This window comes from Peromyscus maniculatus, chromosome 1, assembly GCF_049852395.1.
Source record: "Peromyscus maniculatus bairdii isolate BWxNUB_F1_BW_parent chromosome 1, HU_Pman_BW_mat_3.1, whole genome shotgun sequence".
In the NCBI taxonomy this organism is placed as follows: domain Eukaryota; kingdom Metazoa; phylum Chordata; class Mammalia; order Rodentia; family Cricetidae; genus Peromyscus; species Peromyscus maniculatus.
Genome location: NC_134852.1, coordinates 1,351,586 through 1,373,938, shown reverse-complemented (window position 1 = coordinate 1,373,938; position 22,353 = coordinate 1,351,586). Strand labels below are relative to the sequence as shown.

Here is a 22,353-nt window from a genome sequence, read left to right as displayed (position 1 = left end):
CCTAGGATGCATTGGAATCCTCTTGCCATAGTTTTGCAAGGAGGTATATTGTTTTACCCTCTTTGACAAAAACTTTACACTTTCACAAATATCCTGTCTTTTTCTCTCACCACTCAACTGCATCAAAGTCAAGTGTTCAGTCTGATATTAAAATAAGAAGTTTGAATTTACATTGAGTACCTCTGCATTTTAGAGCAGAGAAGAGTATTCCACTCTGCACTATTGCTGAATGGCTAGGTCTTAGGAAATTAATGGCTGAGTAGGATATAAGAGACAATGTAGGAAACAATACTAGACATGATATTGCTATGCAACATCAATAGAGAAAATATTTGCCAGTGAGAATTCATTAAATATGAGTTCAGGTAGATGATTTCTCTCTGATCTTTTGAAAACAATGTCTGTCTATTCATAACAAAATTGTGCAGCACTTGGGGGTAAAGATGCATCCAAGCAGGCCTTCAGTGGAAGAAGGAGAAAATCTCCAAAGCCACAATGATCTTGCCCTTGGTACTATGGTACAAAGGTAGAAAATTGACCCAGACACTGCAGAACAATAGCATGCTGAATGTCCAGAACTTGCCTTCATTGGATGTGTTAGGCAGATTCCTGGACAAGAAAACCACAGTGAACCTCCCCAGAGCCAGACAGGCCACATATCCAAGGACACAGTGTAAGCCAGTGACTGAGCACTTGATGCACACAATGATGATGTAGCCATAATCAGATGTGTATTGATATCAACAGAGGAAGGATAAGCTCCTTGCCAGACTGCACAGAAAATAGCTTGGATCAGAGTACATGTGGCATTGATGTAGTTAGGGGCCCTGAAATCAGAAAGTACCTTATAGTTATTCCAGAGGCTGTGATTATTAAAGCCATCAACACAGTCACAGTTTTGGTCAACACAGTGGAAACATCCACAATGACTACAACTCCAAATGTGATTTTCTGCAGGGTGCATGTAGCTGAGTTGGGATTGCCAATGAAGAGCAAGAAGCACAAGTAACAAAAATGAGTGAGATAAGAAAAATGTAACTGAGTTTCTGGTTGTTGGCCTCCACATAGTAGGTGTTGTTGTGCTTGAAAAAGGCCCCCAGAACCAGAGCTGCGGAAGCATAGAAACTACAAGGCCATTATGGCAAGAGCCATCCCCAGGTGGTCTTCATAGTTCATCATGATCATAAGTTTATGGTTGCATTGGTTCAGCTGTGTTGACATACTGGTCCTCTGGACACTTCACACACTGATCCACAACTCATGAAGAAAAGAAAGTATGATTAGTACAGATTTAGCATTGATATTTTCAGAATATTTCAATTAAGTATAATGAAGAAGCACTGAAATACTTGAATTTTGCTGTTGAGGATGTAATTGAATAATACTGCTGTATAGCAATGCTTCCTTTTCATAATTTTCATTATTTATATGTGGAACAAATCCAAAAAAATCATTTTATGTCTATTTAAGGTTATTGATGAGATAGATCATTGGTTGTGTTTTTAGGAAACACAGATTTTGTAGTGTATTTTGGAGGCAATGGTGAAATGATTTATATTGGTGAATTCACAGAAGATATATTCATTAACCATAGTTTTGCTGAATGCATTTTTAAATCACAGATCACATGCATTTAGTGTCTCCTGAGGTCTTTGTCTCTTTTAGGAATGTTGCCTCTATAAGATATAAAGACTGTTTTTATATTGGGATCAGATCTCTGATATATTTTCTAATTCAAATTTGCCAGCCCAAATACATTGAAATAAAAACAACTCTAAGTGGAATCAGTAAGGTGTATGTATTTGTATATGTTTACATTTGTGTAAACTCATGAATTTGAGTGTGATTGTGTATTTATGGATGTAAGCAGGAGGAAGAAAGTTACAGAATTTTTATGAAAATAATATCAATATTTGAGAACTGCAAAGAATAAAAAATAACACAGCACTAGTTGTGTCCTTCTCTGGTATTAGGCACAGCAACTTGCACAAAACAAGGGGTCATGAACTTTTTCAATGCTTAGTATTGAATGTGCAATAAGATCGATAATAGAACAGTAGTCCTGTTTGCCTCATCTCAGATACTAAATCACAACAAACAGCAAAGACTTACCCTGTATTTTTCTTATATTCTCTGCAGTCCATATCAACTGAGAGAGGCTCTCTATCCCATACTCAAATGAACATTATAACAGTGGCAGTGCAGGTTCCAGTATGCAAGTGAAGTAGATGAGTAGGAAAATTGTATGAGAAAAATTTATACATAAAACACAGGGTCACTTCCCAGTTTCTGTTTGCTTCTAACACACCCAACAAAAACCACATTGAAAAACACAGATAAACAAGAAGAAATGAGTCAACACATGGTACTGAACTGTTAGACTGAATCATGGAGGGGGATCTTGGTTTAGAAATCAAATATTCAACGTATCTTCTCATGAATAATGATTGGTTGTGAGGAGGAATGATAGGACTTATATAGTGTATGAAATGAAGCATACAGGTTAGGTGTTCTTTCTGAGTTCTCTGAATATTTAAAAAAATCAACATTTAATTTGTAAATGAACTGTGGTTCTCTGATGAGCTGAATAGTTTTGGAACAGCAGGATTCAGAAAATTAAATAATTTGGACTGATTATTGGTTTTCAAGACAAGGGCATCACAGGCTTTGGTTAGATATTTTGTAACTGATACTGGTATAGAGTAGGCCACACTCTAAATGCTGTGTGTAACTCAATTACTCTAAACATGAAGCTGCTTTTCCATGACATGGACTTTGTGATACAGTTCCAGGGTGGAACTGTGAATTATTAATTTGTGAGTCCCCCTGAACCATTAATACATTTCTCACTGTGGATAATCTAACAAAATACACTGACATCATTTCTAAAGCTGTTAACACTAACAAATTGCTGAGGCAGTCATGGGACCAAACTTGCAGAAAATGTCATCTTCCCTGGGGCTTTACTATCCAAAAAGATAAATGATGTCATAAAACTAGCTGAACTATCATCCTATATATTTATCATCCAAATTGTATGTTGTGGACTGTGGACATCAGATGAAGAGCCCCAGGGAAGAGAGTTTCAAAGTATTCTTAATGGGTGAGGAAACAACTGCACAAAAGAGAAAATGAATCATGAAATCCCAAGTACTCTCTTATTGGCCACAGAAATAAAAGCATGTGGAGATATCTGGGTGCCCATTTGATATTCTGATCAGTATGGCATGTCACAATCCAAATTTCCCAGGGTTAGAGCAGAAAAATATGTTCACTTTGATTTTATTCTTCTTGCTCTTGAACATTCTACTTCACATGTCAAGTTCCATTCATCCTAGTTGCTTTTGGACAATGAAGCAGAGTGAAGACAAGGATGGAATATTTCAGTCATGTGCCTTCATACTTGATGCAGTACATGGGCCAGTGGAGATAACAAAGTCCATACAACCTTTCAAAGTAAGGTAAGTGCCTTATACTTTCTACATAAATGTCATCAGGGATATTTCATGAGGGGTCAGAGGATGAGGATCAGAGCAATGCCTTGAAACTTCTGCCTTGTTCTCCCAACCCGCACATCAAAAATCATCTCCAAATTCTTTTAGAAAGGCAATGCCATTTTTCTACTTTTAATTTGTCCAGAGAGTGTTTTGTTTTTCTCCCAGTTACCCTCTAACTTCCAAACCTGGAAGCTGAGAAAAGAAAGGACCATACATTGTTGCATCACATATGGTCTGCCTCTTCACATTTTCCATATCACAATATCTGGTGATGTCTCATCAAAAAAAGCCCATTCTAATTAAATGAATGTCACCCTAAGTGGGTACAAAAATAATGGCCATAGAGTAGAGTCAGCCGATGGATATGCCATCAATGTGTAGTTTTTAACACATTGCTAGAACAAATAATATTTTTGGCACAGTAGCTGCAGAAAATTTTCACATGGATTTTCATTTACTCTCTCAGATGACCTGCATGTAGTTACACTGTGCCTTCTAAAGATACATCAAGGATGGAAGTAGGAAACCAGTCCACTTTGAACATCATATGTGTTCCTCTATCTCCACACTTTACTGTATGCATGTATAATCACTGGCCTTTAATTTCAAAGTCCATTTATTCACTTTCTTTAGAGCAAAGAAGGATTGTATGGACTCTAAATGGTATGTTTGCATTCATTGAGAACTGTGGCTGTCCCTAAAACTGGTGACTACTTACTTCAGTAGTCACTTGCCTGAGAGACAGTTGTAATGTGATAATTGGCAACAATTTTTAATAGGTGTTCCCCACTAGCTCACATTTACTGTTATTTAAGAAGTGTGTTTCTCCTTTCTCTATATGTCTAATCTGTTTATTCTCTGACACTTACATCACATTCAACACTTTTGTTTTCCTTTAATTTCATTCATTATATCTGTTTATTTTTTCAATTGCAAGACTATCTATATTTTAATTTTGTGTATATTTGATCTTTATTAGTTAGATGACATGAAATGACTAGGAAGAAAGAGAATTATTCATCCCATAGACATAAACACAAAATGGTATCATTTTCTTCCAACTGACCCATCACCCACTTTTTTAACATAAAACTCCATAAACTTTTTTCATACATTTTACATTTTAGACTCTTCTATTTTACCAACATGTAATATTGGCACATACAAATTTAGTAGGATGCTATTCTTGTGTTAATGTAACTGAGAAAATATTCAAACAATGTTTTCTACAAGAAAAATTATCTTGGTCAGATAAACCCAATGTAAATATGTGACATGCCAGTGTAAACATAAAATAAGTGAACAATGCTAAAGAGGTAGTACACGCCCTTAATCTCTGCACTCATGACCTAAAGGAAGTGTATCCCTGTGCATTTGAGGTCAGTTTAGTCTACAGTTGGAATCCATTCCCTTATTACGGACTAACTGAGCATTAATATTATCCATATTCACAGGTGAATACAGATATACATGTTTACCAAATCTGTCTCTGATATTTGGTTTTATTTAAAAATGAATCCTTAAAGAAGATTTTATGGCCACCATAGGTAAAACAGAAAGAAAAAAGATAAAGATGGTCAGGATAACATATGCTAGCTATATTGCCCACTGATTATAAAGAATTATAATTAACAGAGCCAAATGTTGCCCAGACTATTGTGCATAGATCTGACATTCATGACTGCCTTTCCCTATTCAGTTAATTTCATAAAAAAATACCATGAACTCAATGGCTCACACATCATGTGTGTTTTTTATATTTCTCAATAATTTAAAAATGAAATCACGATCAGGTTACTCTTTGATTAAACATTGGGCATTTTGAGAACACTCAAAAGCCAGAGATGCAAAAGGCTGTCTATGGAAGAGGCTGATGGCTCATTTAATTATAGAAACTGTAGTTTGATGAACATTTAAATGTTTTTGTAAGATTCCATCTTCTTATATAATGCCAACATCCAAACACAGAAAATGTGTTTCAGTCTTTGGGGGTACTTGAGAATACTATCCAGCACAGGATAGACCTTATATTGATTACACATGATTATCTGTAATTCTCTGTCCCTATTAATCACTGTAACCTTTTACAGAGGAGGAAATGACAACAATCAGTTTGCACTGGCCTTAGCTTTTTCAGTGGATCAAGTCAACAAGAACCCTGATATTTTACCAAATATGTCTTTATTATTTGGATTTCTAGCAGGTGGTTGTAAGTTCATGTCAAAAGCATACGATATCGTGCAATCTTCTGTAAAACATCATTACAATGCACCTAATTATGACTGCATAAATGTGGAACTATGTTCAGTGTTGCTTTCAGGACCAAACTTGGCAGAATCTTTAGTAGTTGGGAAAGCAATGGACCTCTACCATTCACAGCAGGTGAGATTTTTTGTGTGATAGTTTTGCAAGAAATCTTGTTTCTACTGGTGCCATTCCCACATGCTAAGGAGAGTGTGAGGGACAAACTGACCTAACACTTAGGTAAAACTACATAGTTCAAAGGTACTGTTCAGAGATTTTTGTGTGCCTTTCATATTTCTCTTTTTAAAGTATAGATAAGAGAATAAGTAACAGGTAAGGGTTTTTTTAAGAACTCTTTGCAGAAAAGTGTGTTTAACAACTTATTATAATGTATGGTACCTCATGGTCTTCCCTGTGTCTCAGGTCGTTCAGCTTACCTTTGGACCTTTCCATCCTATCCTGAGTGATCATGAACAATTTCCTTATTTGTATCAGATGGCCCCCAAGGATACATCTCTAGCCCAGGCCATGATTTCTCTGATGATTCATTTCAGCTGGAACTGGATTGGGCTGGCCATCTCAGACAATGATCATGGTATCCAGTTTCTCTCATATTTGAGAAGAGAGATGGAAGAAAATATAATCTGCTTTGCCTTTGTGAACATGATTCCGGTCAACATGCACTTATATGTGTCAAGAGCTGAAACATATTATAAGCAAATCATGACATCATCCTCAAATGTTGTTATCATTTATGGTGAAACAGACAGCACTCTAGCTTTGAGCTATCGAATGTGGGAATCTCTAGGTATACAGAAAATATGGGTCACCACCTCACAGTGGGATGTCTCTACAAGTAAGAGCGACTTTATACTTGACTCATCTCAAAAGACGCTAACTTTTGCACACCATCATGCTGAGATTTCCGGTTTTAAAAATTTCCTCCAGACATTGAGCCCTCTCACCCCAAATGAATACCTGGCAAGACTGGAGTGGATGAACTTTAACTGTGAAGTCTCAGTTTCTAACTGTAAGACACTGAAGAATTGTTCATCCAATGCCTCATTGGAATGGCTAGGATTACAGACTTTTGACATGGCTTTTAATGATGCCAACTATGATATATATGATGCTGTGCATATTGTGGCCCATTTCTACCAGGAGAAGCTTCTTCAGGGAATGGAAAATGTGAAAGGATATCAATATAATTGCTTGAAGGTAGTGTTTCTTCTATTGGATGATATTTGGTGTCATCAATGTCAGAGTCTTTAATAGTCTCTCTGATGCCACATTCTAGTTTATTAGGAAATATTTTTCCAAATATAAGCTTTCTGAACATTTTTGCTCCTGAGAAAGGAAATATAAAGGTTGGTATAAATCTCAGTTGCAAAGGAAGTACAGTAGGATACAGAATTTATCAAGGCAAATCAGTGATTTTCTTACAGAGCACCTGAATATCATCACCCCTCTTCAAATACTGGAAACATAGGAGTCTTTCCTCATTATTCCTCTTCCCGATGGGAAGATAAGCTTTTGTTTGTTAGTCATCAAATAAGTGGTAATCAGTGTAGGGGATCCTTTTCTACTCTGTTATTAGCTGATTCTGCCCCAAATCTAGGCATTGGAAAACACACAGAAAATAATGATAGGATTCTGTTCAGTACATACATGTGTATCCATATGTGTGGATGGATGGCTATCATTGTTTATGGATGTGTTTGTGTTTGTTTCTGTGTATCTGGGTGTTTATCTGTGTTGATGTGTTTATATGTGTTTCTGTCTATTTGCATATCTGTCTGTTTGTAGAACAGTGTTAATTTGTCTTACATCAATGTTTTTTCTGTAGGTGTGTGTTTCTCTATGACTCTTCCTCTATGTATTTGTCAGTGTGTATGTCTATCTGTGCCCATGTGGATTTTTGTGTATATTTTTTGATTCGATTGTGCATATGTATATCTGTGTTTCAGTGTATCTGTGTGTATTTGTGTGTGTGGCTGTCTGACTTTGGATTTGATCATAATTTTGCATCAGTGTCTCCCTGTGCATTTGTATCTGTGTATATCTATAAAATGGTGAGTTTTTGTGTGTGAGCCTGTGTATGTTTTTTGTGGGTTTCTTTTTCTGTGTGTCTGTTTGGGTGCATAAGTGTGATTTTGTGTGTTTGTACGTTCACATGTATGTCTGGGCTTACACATGTATGTGTGAGTAAGTAGTATGTGGCTGTATTATGTTTATATCTCTGTATGGATATGAGTGTGTGTATGTGTGTGTGCACATTTAATATTTCTGTTTGGTGTCTGCATGTATGTCTGCATTTGTGTTTGGTAATTTCCACTGAGAGAACTGCAATTCTAGGGACATTATGATAATTTGATTAATCAACTTGCTTTCATTGAGATTTCTCAACTATGCACCTTCAATATAGTTGTATTTGTGATGAGATCATTATACATTTTCTGACTTCGAGCAAGGACCCACACAATATTATAGAATTTCTGACTGTCTTTCAGCTGCACTCCATTCTTATGAAGAACCACTTCACCTATACTGTTGGGGACAATGTGATAATGAACCAGAAAGAAAAACTGCAGGCAGAGTATGACATTTTCCAGATTTGGAATTTCCCAAATGGTCTTGGACTTAAGGTGAAGATTGGAAAGTTTAGCCCATATTTTCCACATGGTCAACAGCTACATTTATATGAAGATGTTATAGAATGGGCCACAGGAAGTAGAGAGGTGGGTCTGACCTAATTGTTCTGATTTCCATTACACAGCATTTCTATTTGTGATTCTTTGTAACTTACTAAAATGCAATAGATTATCACATTAGGAACCATTCTTTAGCCTCCTTTAGTATGACTCTCCTTTTTACTTTTTGATATGATGTTTCATTAATTCTTTGAAGATATAAGACATAAAATCATTGAATATTTATTATACTATAACCTGTTTCTGTCTTTTAATATAAATATAAAAATGCTTGTTAACACTGTTTAATATTATTTCTAGTAAAGCACTCTGATTACTACACAATGATTTTCCTTTTCTCTGCTGAATCCCTGACACCAGTGCTGAAAAACTGAGGCTAACTAGAAATGAGGAGAAAATTACACATATGCAAATCATTGTTTTTTATTACAGATTGAGTTCAAGAATAGCCAGGGCTACAAAGAGAATCCTTGTCTCCAAAAACAATACAAAAAATAAAGACATGGGCAGAAAGAAGGAAAGAAAACGAAGACATGACAGTAATTAAGATCATCTCTTAATTTTTTTTTTATCTTTTTTCCCCCGTTTTTGAGACAGAGTTTCTCTGTGTAGCTTTGCGCCTTTCCTGGATCTCGCTCTGTAGACCAGGCTGGCCTCGAACACACAGAGATCAGCTTGGCTTTGACTCCCAAGTGCTGGGATTAAAGGGGTGCACCACCACCGCCTAGCTAATTTTTTAAATTTAAAACAAAAATTTTATTCATTTTACATACCAAACACAGATCCCTCTCTCACCTCTGCTCTTGTACCCCCCATCCATTCCTAACCCTCTCCCTTACCAACATTTCATTCCCTCTGCTAAATAAGTAAGTTTTCCCATGGTGGAACAGCAAAGCCTGGTACATTCAATAGGTAGAACCAAGCCCCTAACCCCTGCCTCAAGTTTGAGCAAGGTATACAACCATAGGTAATAGGATTTAAAAGGCCAGCTTATGCACGAGAGTTATATCCTGATCATACTGCCAGGGGTCCCTCAAACAGACCCAGCTGCAAAAATATCTCCCATATGCAGAGGGTCTTGTCCAGCTCCAAGCAGATTCCACAGCTGTTGGTCTAAAATTCCTGAGTTTCTCTGTGCTTGGTTGAGTTGTCTCTGTAGATTTCCTCATTGTGACCTTGATCCCCCTTGCTCATATAATCCCTCTTCCCTCCTTCAACTGGATTCCCAGAGCTCGAGGTATTGCTTGGTTGTGTATCTCTGCATCTACTTCTATCAGTTACTGGATGAAGGCTGTATTATGACAGCTAGGGCATTCACCAATCTAATTATCAGGATAAGTCAGTTCAGAAATCCTAATCACTATTGCTAGTCGTCTAATCTTGGGATATCCTTGAGGATTCCTGGGAATTTCCCTAGCACCAGGTTTCTCCCTTACTCTACAAAATCTCCCTCTATCAGAATATTGCTTTCATTGCTTTCCCAATCCCTCACTCCCCCAACTATATCTCCCAATTCCCTCATGTTCTCTTTCTCCATCTTCATCTCTCAATTGCCCCTCCATATCCCCACTCCACTCCTGAAAATCTCTGTTTCCCCTTCTCAAAGTGATTCTTCTGTGCCTTGCGTCCTTGCTTTCAATGGAGATGTGGGTTGTAGTCTGATTATCCTCTGCTGTGCATCTAGTATCCACTTATGAGTGAATACATACCATGTTTGTGTTTCTGAGTCTGTGTTACCTCACTCAGGATGATATTTTCTACTTCAATCTATTTACTTACATATCATTTGAAAATAAAGTTTGACTTCTTACTTTCCAATTTATATGCCTTTCATATCCTTTTGTTGTCTTATTGCTCTTGCTAGGACTTTGAGTACTATATTGAATAGATATGTACAGCCTTGCCTTGTTCCTGAATATAGTGGCATCACTTTGAGTTCTGTCCATTAAATTTGATATTTGCTACCGCTTGCTATAAATTGCCTTTATTATGTTTAAGTATATTTCTTCTATTCCTGATTTCTCCAAGAACTTTATAATGAAGGAATGTTAGGTTTTGTCAAATGGATTTTTAACATCCAATATGATGATCATGTGTTTTTTTAATTTCAATTTGTTTATATGATGGATTACATTGATAGATTTTTGTATGTTGAACAATCCCTGCATCTCTGGGATGAAGTCTACTTTATCATGGTAGATAATTATTTTTATATTTTATTGGATATGGTTTATCAGTATTTTATTGAGTCTTTTTGCATCAATGTTCATGTGGGAGATTGATCTGTAATTCTCTTTCTTTTGCATCTTTGTGTGACATGGCTGTCAGGGTAACTGTAGCCTCTTAGAAATAATTTGGCAATGTTCCTTGTGTGTTTCTATTGTGTGGAAAAATGTGAGGAATATTATTAGCTCTTCTTTGAAATCTTGGTAGAATTCTGCACTGAAACCATCTGGCCATGGTATTATATTAGTTGGGAAACATTTAATAACTGTTTCTATTTCCTTATGGATAATAGGTCTATTTAAATTGTTTAACTGGTCTTGATTTAATTTGGGTATGTGCTACCTATCTAGAAAATTTTCAATTTTCTTAGAATTTCCAATTTGTGGAGTACAGATTTTTGAAGTATGACTTGATGATTCCCTGTGTTTCCTCATTCTCAGATGTTATATTTCCTTTTAATTTCTTATTTTGTTAATTTGGATATTCTCTCTCTGTCTATTAGTAGTTTGGATAATGTTTTTTCTACCTTGTTGATTTTTCAGAGAACCAGCTCTCTGTTTCATTGATTCTTTGTACTGTTCTCTTTATTTCTATTTTATTGATTTCCGACCTCAATTTGATTATTTCCTGGCATCTATTCCTCCTGGGTGAGTTTGTTTCTTTTTCTTCTATAGCTTTTAAGTATGCTGCTAAATCACTAGTGTGAGATATCTCCAATTTCTTTATATAGGCATTTAGACTTATGAATTTTCCTATTAGAACTGTTTTCATAGTGTTTCATAAGTTTGGCTATGTGGTGTCTTCATTTTCGTTGATCTCTAGGAAGTCTTTAATTTCTTTCTTTATTTCTTCCTTGATGCAGTGGTGATTCAATTGAGCATTATTTAGTTTCTATGAGTTTGTAAGCTTTTTGTAACTTGTGTTTCTGTTGATTTCTAACTTTAAGACATGGTGTTTTGACAAAATACAGGAGATTATTCCATTTATTTTTGTAAATGTTAAGATTTGCTTTTTCACTGAGTATGTGGTTACATAATAGAGAAGATTCCATATGGTCCTGAGAAGATGGCACATTCTCTGTATTTGGATTGAATGATCTCTAAATGTCTATTAAGTCCATTTGAGTCATACCATTTCTTAGTTCCATTATTTCTCCTTTAAGTTTCTGTCTGGCAGACCTATCCATTGGGGATATTGCAGTTTTGAAGTTTCCCACTATTAGCGTGGGGCTTGATGAGCAATTTAAGCTTTAGTAATGCTTCTTTTACATATGTGGGTGCCCTTGAATTTGAGGCAAAAATGTTCAGAATTAAGACCTCATATTGATGAATTTTTCCTGTGATGAACATGTAATGTCCTTCTTAAACTCTTTTTAATAATTTCAGTTTGAAATATGTCTTTTCAGATATTAGGATATCTATACCAGCTTACTTCTTAATCCGTTATACTGGAAGGGCTTTTCCCAGCCCTCTACTCTGAGATAGTGCCTGTCTTTGAAGTTGTGGTGTGTTTCTTGTATGCAGCAGAAGGATGGACCCTATTTTCATATCCATTCTATTAACCTGTATCTTTTTATAGGCAAATTGAGTCCATTGATATTAAAGGATATTAATGACCAGTGATTGTTAATTCCTGCTATTTTTTGAAGGTAGTGTTGCGTTTTTCCCTTTTTGGGGATTTGTTGGTGTGGGATTATCTATTTCCTGTGTTTTCCAGGGTAAATCTAAATTTTTAGGTGGGATTTTTCCTTCTAGTGCTTTCTGTAGGACTGGATTTGTGGATAAGTATTTTTTTTTTTGTATCTGTTTTTGTCATGGAATACCTTTTTCACTTGGTCTATGGCAATTGAGAGCTTTGCTGTTTATAATAACCTGGGCTGGCTTCGATGGTCTCTTTGCATCTGCATAATTTCTGTTCAGGACGTCTAGCTTTCAGAGTCTCCTTTGAGAATTTGGGTGTTATTCTGATGGGTTTCTATTTATATGTTACTTCACTTTTTTTGATTTTCAGCTCTTAATATTTTTTTCTCTATTCTGTATATTTAGTGGTTTGATTATTATGTGGCATTTGGACTTTTTTTGGGTTGTGTCTAGTTGGTGTTCTCTGAGCTTGCATCTTTATAGGCATTTCATTCTTTAGGTTGGGAAAGTTTACTTTTATGATTTTGTTGAATATATTCTCTGTACCTTTGAGCTGTTATTCTTTTCCCTCTTCTTTCCATATTATTATTAGTTTTGGTCTTTTCATGGTTTCCCAGATTTCCTGAAGGATTTGTGTTATGACTTTGTTTTCATTGACTGCCGAATCTATTTCCTCTATTGTATCTTTAGTGCCAGAGAGTCTTTCTTCCATTTCTTGCATTCTTTTGGTTATGCTTAAATCTACAGTTCCTGTACCAATCCTTAGATTTTTAATTTCCAGCATTCCCTCAGTTTATGTCTTCTTTATTGCCTCTATTTCAGTTTTCAATTCTTGCACTTATTTCTTCACCTGTTTTATTGCTTTTTCTTGGTTTTCCACTCTTCTTTAAAAAATTTCTTAACATCTTAGCAACTATAAAAAGAAATTGTAAACATGACAAACAGAAAAGATGGGAAAAACTGTGCCTGCTGACAGCATATATTTTAATTCCAGTATTCAGGAAGAATAAAATACATATCTATGTGGTAACTATGTCAACCTAGTTTATATGAGGAGTTGAGGTCTCCCAACAACATTGTGAGATCCTCTTTCAAGAAAACTACAAAAGAAAAGGAAGATTTCTAGTTAACCATATTGTGGAAACTATGAAAGGCCCAGTGCATAGGAGACACTGCAGTTTCAAAACAAAACTCAGTACTGAAGAAAGGATGCAAAGTGAAGACACAACAATCAGCAGATTTCTGAATCAGCATACAGATCACTCTAAGCAAGGTTTTGATGAAACAAAGACTTTTTATTTTAAACTTTAAGAAATATTTTAATTAATGTTAAGTAAGCTAACTTTTATTCAGGTTCCCCCAATACTTACAGCTTTTGTAAAGCATTTTCACCTCAGCAAATGCACAACTTTTCAGTTCAATTCTTGTTAGCTCAGTACTTTATCAATACAAATGTACCAGGCTGTGCCATTTATCTGTTTTTTTTTCTTATACCCTCTTTTTCATGCTTTGCAGTGTTATTTTATTGGAGTTAATGTACATATTCAGAAATATGAGGAGTTTCTTCCCCAGTTTCATATGTCCACTAGTTCTAGATTGCAATGCTATTATTGTGATTAAACACTATACACAAAATAAAGAGGTGTGGTTGATTAGGCTCATGAGTTCCAATCGAGGGAGGACAAGGCAAGATTCTGGATTCAATAAAGCATAGACTCTTAGGGAAAAAACCACTACTTAGTGATTTGCTCTGCTTGATTTCTCATACAGCACTGACTAGGGATAACAATGCCCACAATGGGCTGAGCACTCCTAAATCAAGGACTAATTAATAAAATATATTACAGGTAGATTGACAGCCTAGTTCAATGAAGAGGATTCTTTTAGCTCAGGTTCTGACTAACTTTTTAATGTACTTTGTGGTAAGTTGACAAAAATTAACTAGAAAAACCAGTTTGCAAACACCATAGTGTTTGCCCACAGCAAACAACCTAGTCTTCTTACTGAATGTCTAGCAAGGTGAAGCTACTAAACTTTATATTAATGTTTCCACACACTGATAAATATGGTTTTATATAATATACTAAGTGAAATGTGGTCACTCATTTGGTATATATAAAATAAGCTTATTGTGTACATAACACATGGTCATTCATTTGATGTATATAGAATAAGCTTATTTCACCAGGTTCATCTAATATAGATATGGAAGAAATAGGTAAAACTACTAATAACAGCATGTGTCTAATTTTTCTCAGATGCCACCCTCTGTGTGCAGTGCTGATTGTGGTCCTGGATTCAGAAAATTCTGGCAGGAGGGAATGACAGTCTGCTGTTTTGATTGCAACCCCTGCCCAGAAAATGAAGTTTCTAATGAGACAAGTGAGTGCTTCTGCTAGATAAATTCTTCCCAATGATCATCCTCTCTAACCCACATGGAGATGACTAAAGGTTTTAAAAGTCCTCTCTACAAATAAAATACATCACGTGCCTATGTTAATTTTTATAGGAATGTGATCAATAACAGCATACCTTCAAGTAACACCCTTTGCTATGACATACAGCTTTGACTAATTGAAAATTCATGTCATGTGTCATTTTCTCAGATAAACAGTTTGATAATCAAGGTACAGTGTAAAGGAATTCTATAAAAGGTCTTTCCTAGTGTGATTATGTCCTCTAAAATTATAGGTAGATTAAATTACAATTATGAGTCTTTAATAATATTTATTTATAAAATTTGAATGTGTTTATGTATCTCTACATACATTTAAGGCACTATGTATGTGCAGGAGTCAATGGAGAACAGATCAGGGCATCAGAACCACTGAAATCTGTTATGTGGGTGCTAGGAACCAAATGAAAGTCCTCTGTAAGATTAATGGAGACAAGAATAATTACTTGTAAAATTATCAGAAACTGTTTAGAATGAGACAGAAAACTTTAAGCAATACCCAGAGATCTGTTTTTCAAATTATTAATGCAATTTGAAGTCTAGGGAAGTGTAAATGAGATGGCACCTGATGTAGAAAATACAGAGACAGTCCTGTGTTCAATATTTTTCTATACTTCACCCAGTTAATAATGTCACAAATATAAGATTAATTTTTTTATGGAAGCAACTAGTCACAATTTTCTAAATGTTGTTGAAACCTGCACAGATCTTATTAGTCAAATGATTATTTGTATAGAGTTGGCTCCATGCAAATGCCAGATGGATTGTTTTTCTCTTCTATTGCCTGTCATCCTATGCAAAGAAATGAAAGTTTGTAAAGGAGACTTATGGCCTGTAATATTAATTAAATCCCTTGTAGTAGGAAGAGGTAACCAACTCCTAGAAGTTTTCTTCTGACCTCTATGCACTCACACATACAATATTTACTGAAGTAATTAAGCAAGGTCTAGTGAAATTGTTTTAAATGTAAAAACATATAAGAGTAATCTATTTATAATGATAAATACAACAAAACTTAAGCAAAAATATGTTATTATTTCTTTCATTATGTGTGTGTATGTGAGAGGAGTGGTAATGTGTGCACAATTGCAGGTGCATGTGAGTGGCATCCAGTGTCTCCATAGTTAGTTACAGCCAGCTGTGAGACACCTGACATGGGTGCTGGGGACCTAATTCAGGGCTTCTGTAAGAGCAGTACATTCTCTTCACAACTGAGCCAACTTCCAGTCCCTTAAATAAATTAATTAATTACATGTGTCTTTAAATGCATCGTTCTAGATAAAAAGACTTAAAATCTAGAAGCACATTATGACTCTTAAATTATCCACTGATTCAGAGCAATTGTAATCAAGTTTCCTTATCTTGTAAGGTTAGAGATTACAGCTTATGATTGGGGTCCTATTCCTCAAAACAAACATTCTGTGCTATCACTCTTGTTCGAATGTCCTTGTGTTGAGTTGCTCATGGTGTTATATCAACATCTCCTTCATACTGGAGTACACTTGCAGCATCTCAGACTCACATAGATAGAAATTAGGGCAGGAGGAATATACTTTTCTCTTCCCAAGGGTGATCGAATGAGGATGTAGGGGTTTTCAATTCTTAAAATATACAGAGGTTTCTACCTTAAGTGATAAGGTTACTGTTTCTTATGAACAATCCTCAGAAGTATAGAATCCTTCCTGCCAGATGAAGACTCAACTAAAGGTCATTAATTTAATATATTTAATTATTTTTGCATTTTCAAACATCAAAATTATATAAATTTCTTCTATCATTTCATCCTCCTATTTACCCCAGATAAACTGAATCACTCTCATATTCATGAGCACTTTTGTTATTCTATATGTATACACACATATAAATCTCTATACATACACAAAGACACACACAAAAAAAACTTAATGAATCTGAAGGGACTTTAGGCAGACGAAGAGTGGGCAACATGTCTTTATCAAGCTCTACTCTTCTCCCCTATTCCCTTTGCCTTGCTAAAAACCTTTAGATTACTGAGGAAATTTGAATGTGATTTGATCCCATAAAATTATGAGGAGTGGTCTTATTAGTAGATGTTATCTTGTTGGAGAAGGGGTGGTCTTTTTGGAGAAAGTGTGTCACTCTGCGGGAAGAATTAGAACTCTCAAACACTCAAGCCACACCAATTGAGTCAGTTTATTACTGTTGCGTATGGATCAAACATGGATGTAGCTAGCGTTTTCCTGTCTTGCCCACAGTCAGGACAAATCTTTGTCACCCACCAGTCCCACAGCCACTGAGGCCCAACCAAGTAAACACAGAGACTTATATTGCTTTCAAACTGTATGGCCATGGCAGGCTTCTTACTAACTGTTCTTATAGCTTAAATTAATCCATTTCTACAAATCTATATCTTGCAACGTGACTCGTGGCTTACCAGCATTTTCACATGCTGCTTGTCCTGACGGGCGGCTGGCAGGCAGTCACCTTCTGCCTTCCTGTTCTTTTATTTCTCCTTTCTGTTAGTCCTGCCTATACTTTGTGCGTAGCCACGGCCAATCAGGTTTTATTTATTGACCAATCAGAGCAATTTGACATACAGACCATCCCCCAGCACAGCCAAGTGCAGACCATCTCAGACACCTGCACTCAGGCCCGTGGTCCTAATCATTCTCTATGCGGACCTGATGGGTAAAGCCATGAGGAACCAAAGAACGGGCTCCCACAGGACATACAGAACATCCCACAGCACATGTATAATTGTAAGGTACTTCTACAGCACCAGGTCTACTTGCATGCCACCATGACCAACCATGGTGTTAATGAACTAAAACTCTGAACTATAAGACACCCAATTAAATGTTTTTATTTATAAGAGTGGCCAAGGTCAGAGTTTCCCCTCACAGCAATAGAAATACTACCTAAGACACTTTTTTGTTTTTGTTTTTGTTTTGTGACAGGGTTTGTGTGTGTGTGTGTGTGTGTGTGTGTGTGTGTGTGTGTGTGTGTGTGTGTGTGTGTAGCCCTGGCTATCCTGGAACTAGCTTTGTAGATGTGGCTGACCTTGAACCAGAATTCTGTCTGCCTCTACTTCCCTTGTGCTAGGATTAAAGACATGAGAAACCACCAACAGTCTGCAATTACATACTTAAATCTAGCTACCAAGGTCTGTTCCCTTATTTGGCCACTACCTCCTCCTGGGGCTGACTATCAAAGTATTGAAGTCAGAACAGCAACACCCCCTATGGCTGTCCTAATAGACTTGACTATCCAATTAAACACTGCATCCTAATATGGGATTCCCCTTTTATATTTATGAACTTCCATTTTCTTCAAGGGCAAACCTGTCACCTCTCTATCCAGAGGAAGTTCTTCATGTTTCAGCGAAATACCTATAACCCATCTCCCATGTTCCATTCCCTTCTCCCTCATCCTCTATACCCTGCCTTTGTCTCTTATTCACCTCTGAGTCAAATAAATCTTTGTGTTGAGAACTTGATCCTAGGGTATCTCTTACTGACTCTGAAGTTTCCTACTGATTCTGTTTAATATTGAATCTATGTCAATGTGTGGTGATATTTTATTTGTGTGTTAATAAATAAAGTTTGCCTGAAGATCAGAGGACATAGCCAGCCATAAACAAAATTCAGCCAGTGGTAGCACATGCACTTAATTAAATCACGTGGCAAGCAGAGTCTCTGTGTGTTCAAGGACACACTAGCGGACAACCAAGCATAGTAACACCCGTCTAAATCCCAGTACCAACCATAGATACCTAGAGGTCTGTACAAACAGGCAGTGACAAGGAAGTTAGATAGCTGGGCTAAGAGCCAATGAGAAGGCAGAACAGCAAGGAAATGATTCCACAGGTTAGACAAGAAGAAGCTCTCTCTTGGGAAGCTATAGTGGCATGGTGAGCTAAGGTTAGCTGGCAGCTCTCACTATTTCTCTGATCTCTACGGCTTTCACCTCTTGGATCTATGTTTCTTGTTTAATAAGACTAGAAATTCATCTACATCAGTGTGTTTAGGCTGACAAATTCACACTAGAAAATATATCACAGGTGTTGTCCCAGTAGAAGACACAGTCTCCATCTCTAATAAGGACAGCATTCATAAAATAGAAAGAAAAAATGCAGCAGGCAATGTATACCTGTTACTAAGACTTAAAAATATACACTGTGCAAAACAGTGGTTAAAGATTTCAGTTTTTGTCACTTAAAAATTTTAAGGAACTTTATCATAGCATGCACAATGGTGCTGAAAATACCTGTGCTTTCCTTAAGATGACAAATGGAATCATGAACACATGGTTATATAGACAACATAATGGCGGTTTAGTTTCCTTACACATAAATATAATCAATGAATAATGTTAAATTGAAGCATTGCTGTGCAACAATACCTATTACCTACATCCTCAGGAAAAATGCAGACATTGACCTGCTTCTGCAACACACTTAATTGAAATGTCTAGTCTCTAAATATGCTAAGATGCACTAATCATACATTCCTTTCTCCATCAGATGTGGATCAGTGTATGAAGTGTCCAGAGGACCAGTATGCCAATGCAGAGCAGAACCAGTGCATTCCCAAATCTCTGATCTTTCTAACCTACGAAGACCCCTTGGGGATGGCTCTGACCTCAATGGCTTTGTGCTTCACTGCATTCACTTCTGTGGTTCTTGTGGTATTTGTGAAGCATCATGACACTCCCATTGTCAAGGCCAATAACCGCAATCTCAGTTACACTTTGCTCATCTCACTCCTCTTTTGTTTCTTGTGTCCCTTGCTCTTCATTGGACATCCCAATGCAGCTACATGCATCCTGCAGCAAATCACATTTGGAGTTGTATTTACTGTGGCTGTTTCCACTGTGTTGGCCAAAACAGTTACTGTTGTACTTGCTTTCAAAGTCACAACCCCTGGAAAAAGGATGAGGTTCTACCTGACTTCAGGGGCACCCAACTATATCATTGGCATCTGTACCCTCATCCAGATTATTCTCTGTGCAATCTGGCTGGGAGTTTCTCCTCCATCTATTGACATTGATGCACATTCTGAGCATGGCAAAATCATCATTGTGTGTGACAAGGGCTCAGTTACTGCATTCTACTGTGTTTTGGGATACCATGGCTCCCTTGCCTTTGGGAGCTTCATTGTGGCTTTCTTGGCCAGGAATCTCCCTGACAAATTCAATGAAGCCAAGTTGCTGACCTTCAGTATGCTGTTGTTCTGCAGTGTCTGGGTCACTTTTCTTCCTGTCTACCACAGCACCAAGGGTAAGGTCATGGTTGCTGTGGAGATCTTCTCCATCTTGGCCTCAAGTGTTGGCCTTCTGGGATGCATCTTTTTCCCTAAGTGCTACATAATTTTGTTACGACCAGAGAGAAATTCTCTTCAAAAGTTAAAGGAGAAAACATCTTTCTGAACTGACATTTCCTTAATTGAAACTGACAACTTTAGTGTTGGTAAAGAACCATCTCTTACGATATAATGCAAGATGCATGCATTAGCTTATGACTCTCAACCTTTCTTCTAATGATGATGCCTAGAAGTATCATTCATACTGCTTTTCTGTACATTGTCTCCTATAAAATTCCAATCAACCACTCATTCCACAACACCTGGCATTAGACAATATCCCAGTGTTCAAGGTCTCTCCTTTCTCCAATATACAATAATCATTGAAATAAACTCTGTTCTTTTGATGTCTGAGTGAATGTGAGACTTTGATAGCACAATGGTGAGACTAAACATGATGTTGTGTTCTCACACACAACTCTCCCCGAACTACACACACTCTCTCTCTCTCACAACCACTATGCCTCCAATAACTTTCCAAAAAGAGTACCCCAACAACAACAACAACAACAAAACACAGATGACAAAACAATACACAGTAAGACAAGGCAAAAATAACATTTCCTTAAGTTTTCTCAGTAATTTGAGTTTTCCCTTTAGTGAATTCTGGGTTTAGTTCACTATTGCATTCTAAAATTGGATTATTGGTTTTTGATACCTAGTCTCTTGAGTTCTTCATGTGTTGTGGATATAAGTCCTCTCTCAGATGTGGAGATGGTAAAAGCCTTGTTTCCATTCCTAAGGCTGCTGATTTGTCTCAAGGAGAGTGTCCTTTGCCTTAGAGGAGCTTGTCAACTTCATGAGGCCCTGTTCGTTAATTGTTGGTCTTAGTGTATACGCTAATAGTGTTCTATTCAGAAATTCTTCTCCAATTTCAATGACTTCAAGTTTCTTTCTCACTTTCTTTTCTACAAGGTTCAGGGTATCTTGTTTTATATTAAGGCACTTGAGACAGGTTGTCTTCTATATATAGACATTTGTTGCAAATGTCTTACTATTTCAAATGTGTATTTTGTCTCTTATTATCATAATCAGGTGTCCATAGGTGTCTGAATTTATATCTAGGATTTCTCTTTGATTCCAATGATCAATTTGTCTCTTTTTATTCCAGTATTATGCTGTTTTTGTTACTCTTTGTTTTTTCAAATTGAAATCAGGAATGGTCAAACTTCCAAAATTTTTATTTAATTTTTCATAATTATTTCAGCAAGTTTGTATCTTTTCTTGTGCCTTTCCCCTATGAAACTGAATATTTTTCTCTGAATATACATAAAAAATTGAGTTGGAATGGTCCACAATGATAGTGAATCTGGGTTTTATTGTCGCTGTTTGATTTCCTATTTTTTTTATTTCCAGAATTATTTCACTTTTGGTCACTTTTTATTGATTTGATTTCAATTTTAAGGTCTTGAACTGTTTTATTTATCTCCTTGCCCTGTTTATTTGTGTTTTCCTGGATTTCTTTTTCAATCATTATTATTTTCACATTAAATACATTCTCAGCATAGCTTTTCCTTCCTCCACTCCATCCTGTTCTACCCACCACACACCTACATTCTCCACTAGATCCACTGCTTCTCCTTTTCCCTTCATTAAATGTCAGGCCTCCCAGGGAAGTCAAGCAAACATAGCATAACAAGGGGCAATAAAACTAGGAAAAGTCTCTCATGTCAAGGCTGGATGAGGCACTCTAATAGGAAGAAAAGTGTTTTATAAGGAGACAACATAGTCAAAGACACTCATCTTCCACTATAAAGAGTACCACAAACTTCACAAGATAAATAACTACTGCATGTACACAGAGAACTTAACACAGACCCATGCAGGCACCATAATTTCTGCTTCAGCTGTTGTGAGGCCCTATAAGCCCTGCTTAGGTGATTCTATGGGCCATCTTCTTCTTCTGGTTTCCTTGCTTCCTATAATCCTCCCTGCTCCTCTTCTTCAAGGTTCCCTATGCTCCAATTAATGTTTGGTTGTGGGTCTTATTTCTGGATATGCTTCGAGTAGTTACCAGAGGAAGCCTCTCTGGTGTTGACTGGGCTAGACATTGATCTATGAACACTACAGAATGTTTAAGAATCAATTAATTAATTTTAATTTTTATTTTATTTCAGTCAATTTGATTTTTTACTTCCCTATGTCTCTGAGTCATTCAGCTTCTGCTCTCTATCCATTCTTTTTCTGGATTTATTTAAAGGATTTAATAAATTCTTATTTAAGATTCCTCATTATATTCTT

The 22,353-nt window shown here is 36.5% G+C and overlaps 1 protein-coding gene and 1 pseudogene across 1 annotated transcript; one reads left to right on the top strand and one right to left on the bottom strand.

Moving 5' to 3' along the window:
- Positions 1–461: 461 nt before the first annotated feature.
- On the bottom strand, positions 462–2,950 carry LOC121826014 (vomeronasal type-2 receptor 116-like; annotated as a pseudogene).
- Positions 2,951–3,267: 317 nt separating this feature from the next.
- LOC143272532 (vomeronasal type-2 receptor 116-like) lies at positions 3,268–20,179 on the top strand. The gene is made up of 6 exons (XM_076568036.1): positions 3,268–3,461; positions 5,588–5,879; positions 6,165–6,959; positions 8,252–8,479; positions 14,577–14,700; positions 19,275–20,179. Exons 1-6 carry the CDS (start codon positions 3,268–3,270, stop codon positions 20,177–20,179), a joined length of 2,538 nt encoding a protein of 845 aa, XP_076424151.1.
- Positions 20,180–22,353: the final 2,174 nt, after the last annotated feature.

What these genes read in the sequence shown, in the direction of transcription:
- LOC143272532 (XM_076568036.1), top strand. Translation starts at nt 3,268, where the DNA reads ATGTTCACTTTGATTTTATTCTTCTTGCTCTTGAACATTCTACTTCAC. An exon ending in ACCTCTACCATTCACAGCAG is followed by an intron (nt 5,880 to 6,164) that starts GTGAGATTTTTT and finishes CCTGTGTCTCAG; the next exon opens with GTCGTTCAGCTTACCTTTGG. An exon ending in ATCAATATAATTGCTTGAAG is followed by an intron (nt 6,960 to 8,251) that starts GTAGTGTTTCTT and finishes ACTGTCTTTCAG; the next exon opens with CTGCACTCCATTCTTATGAA.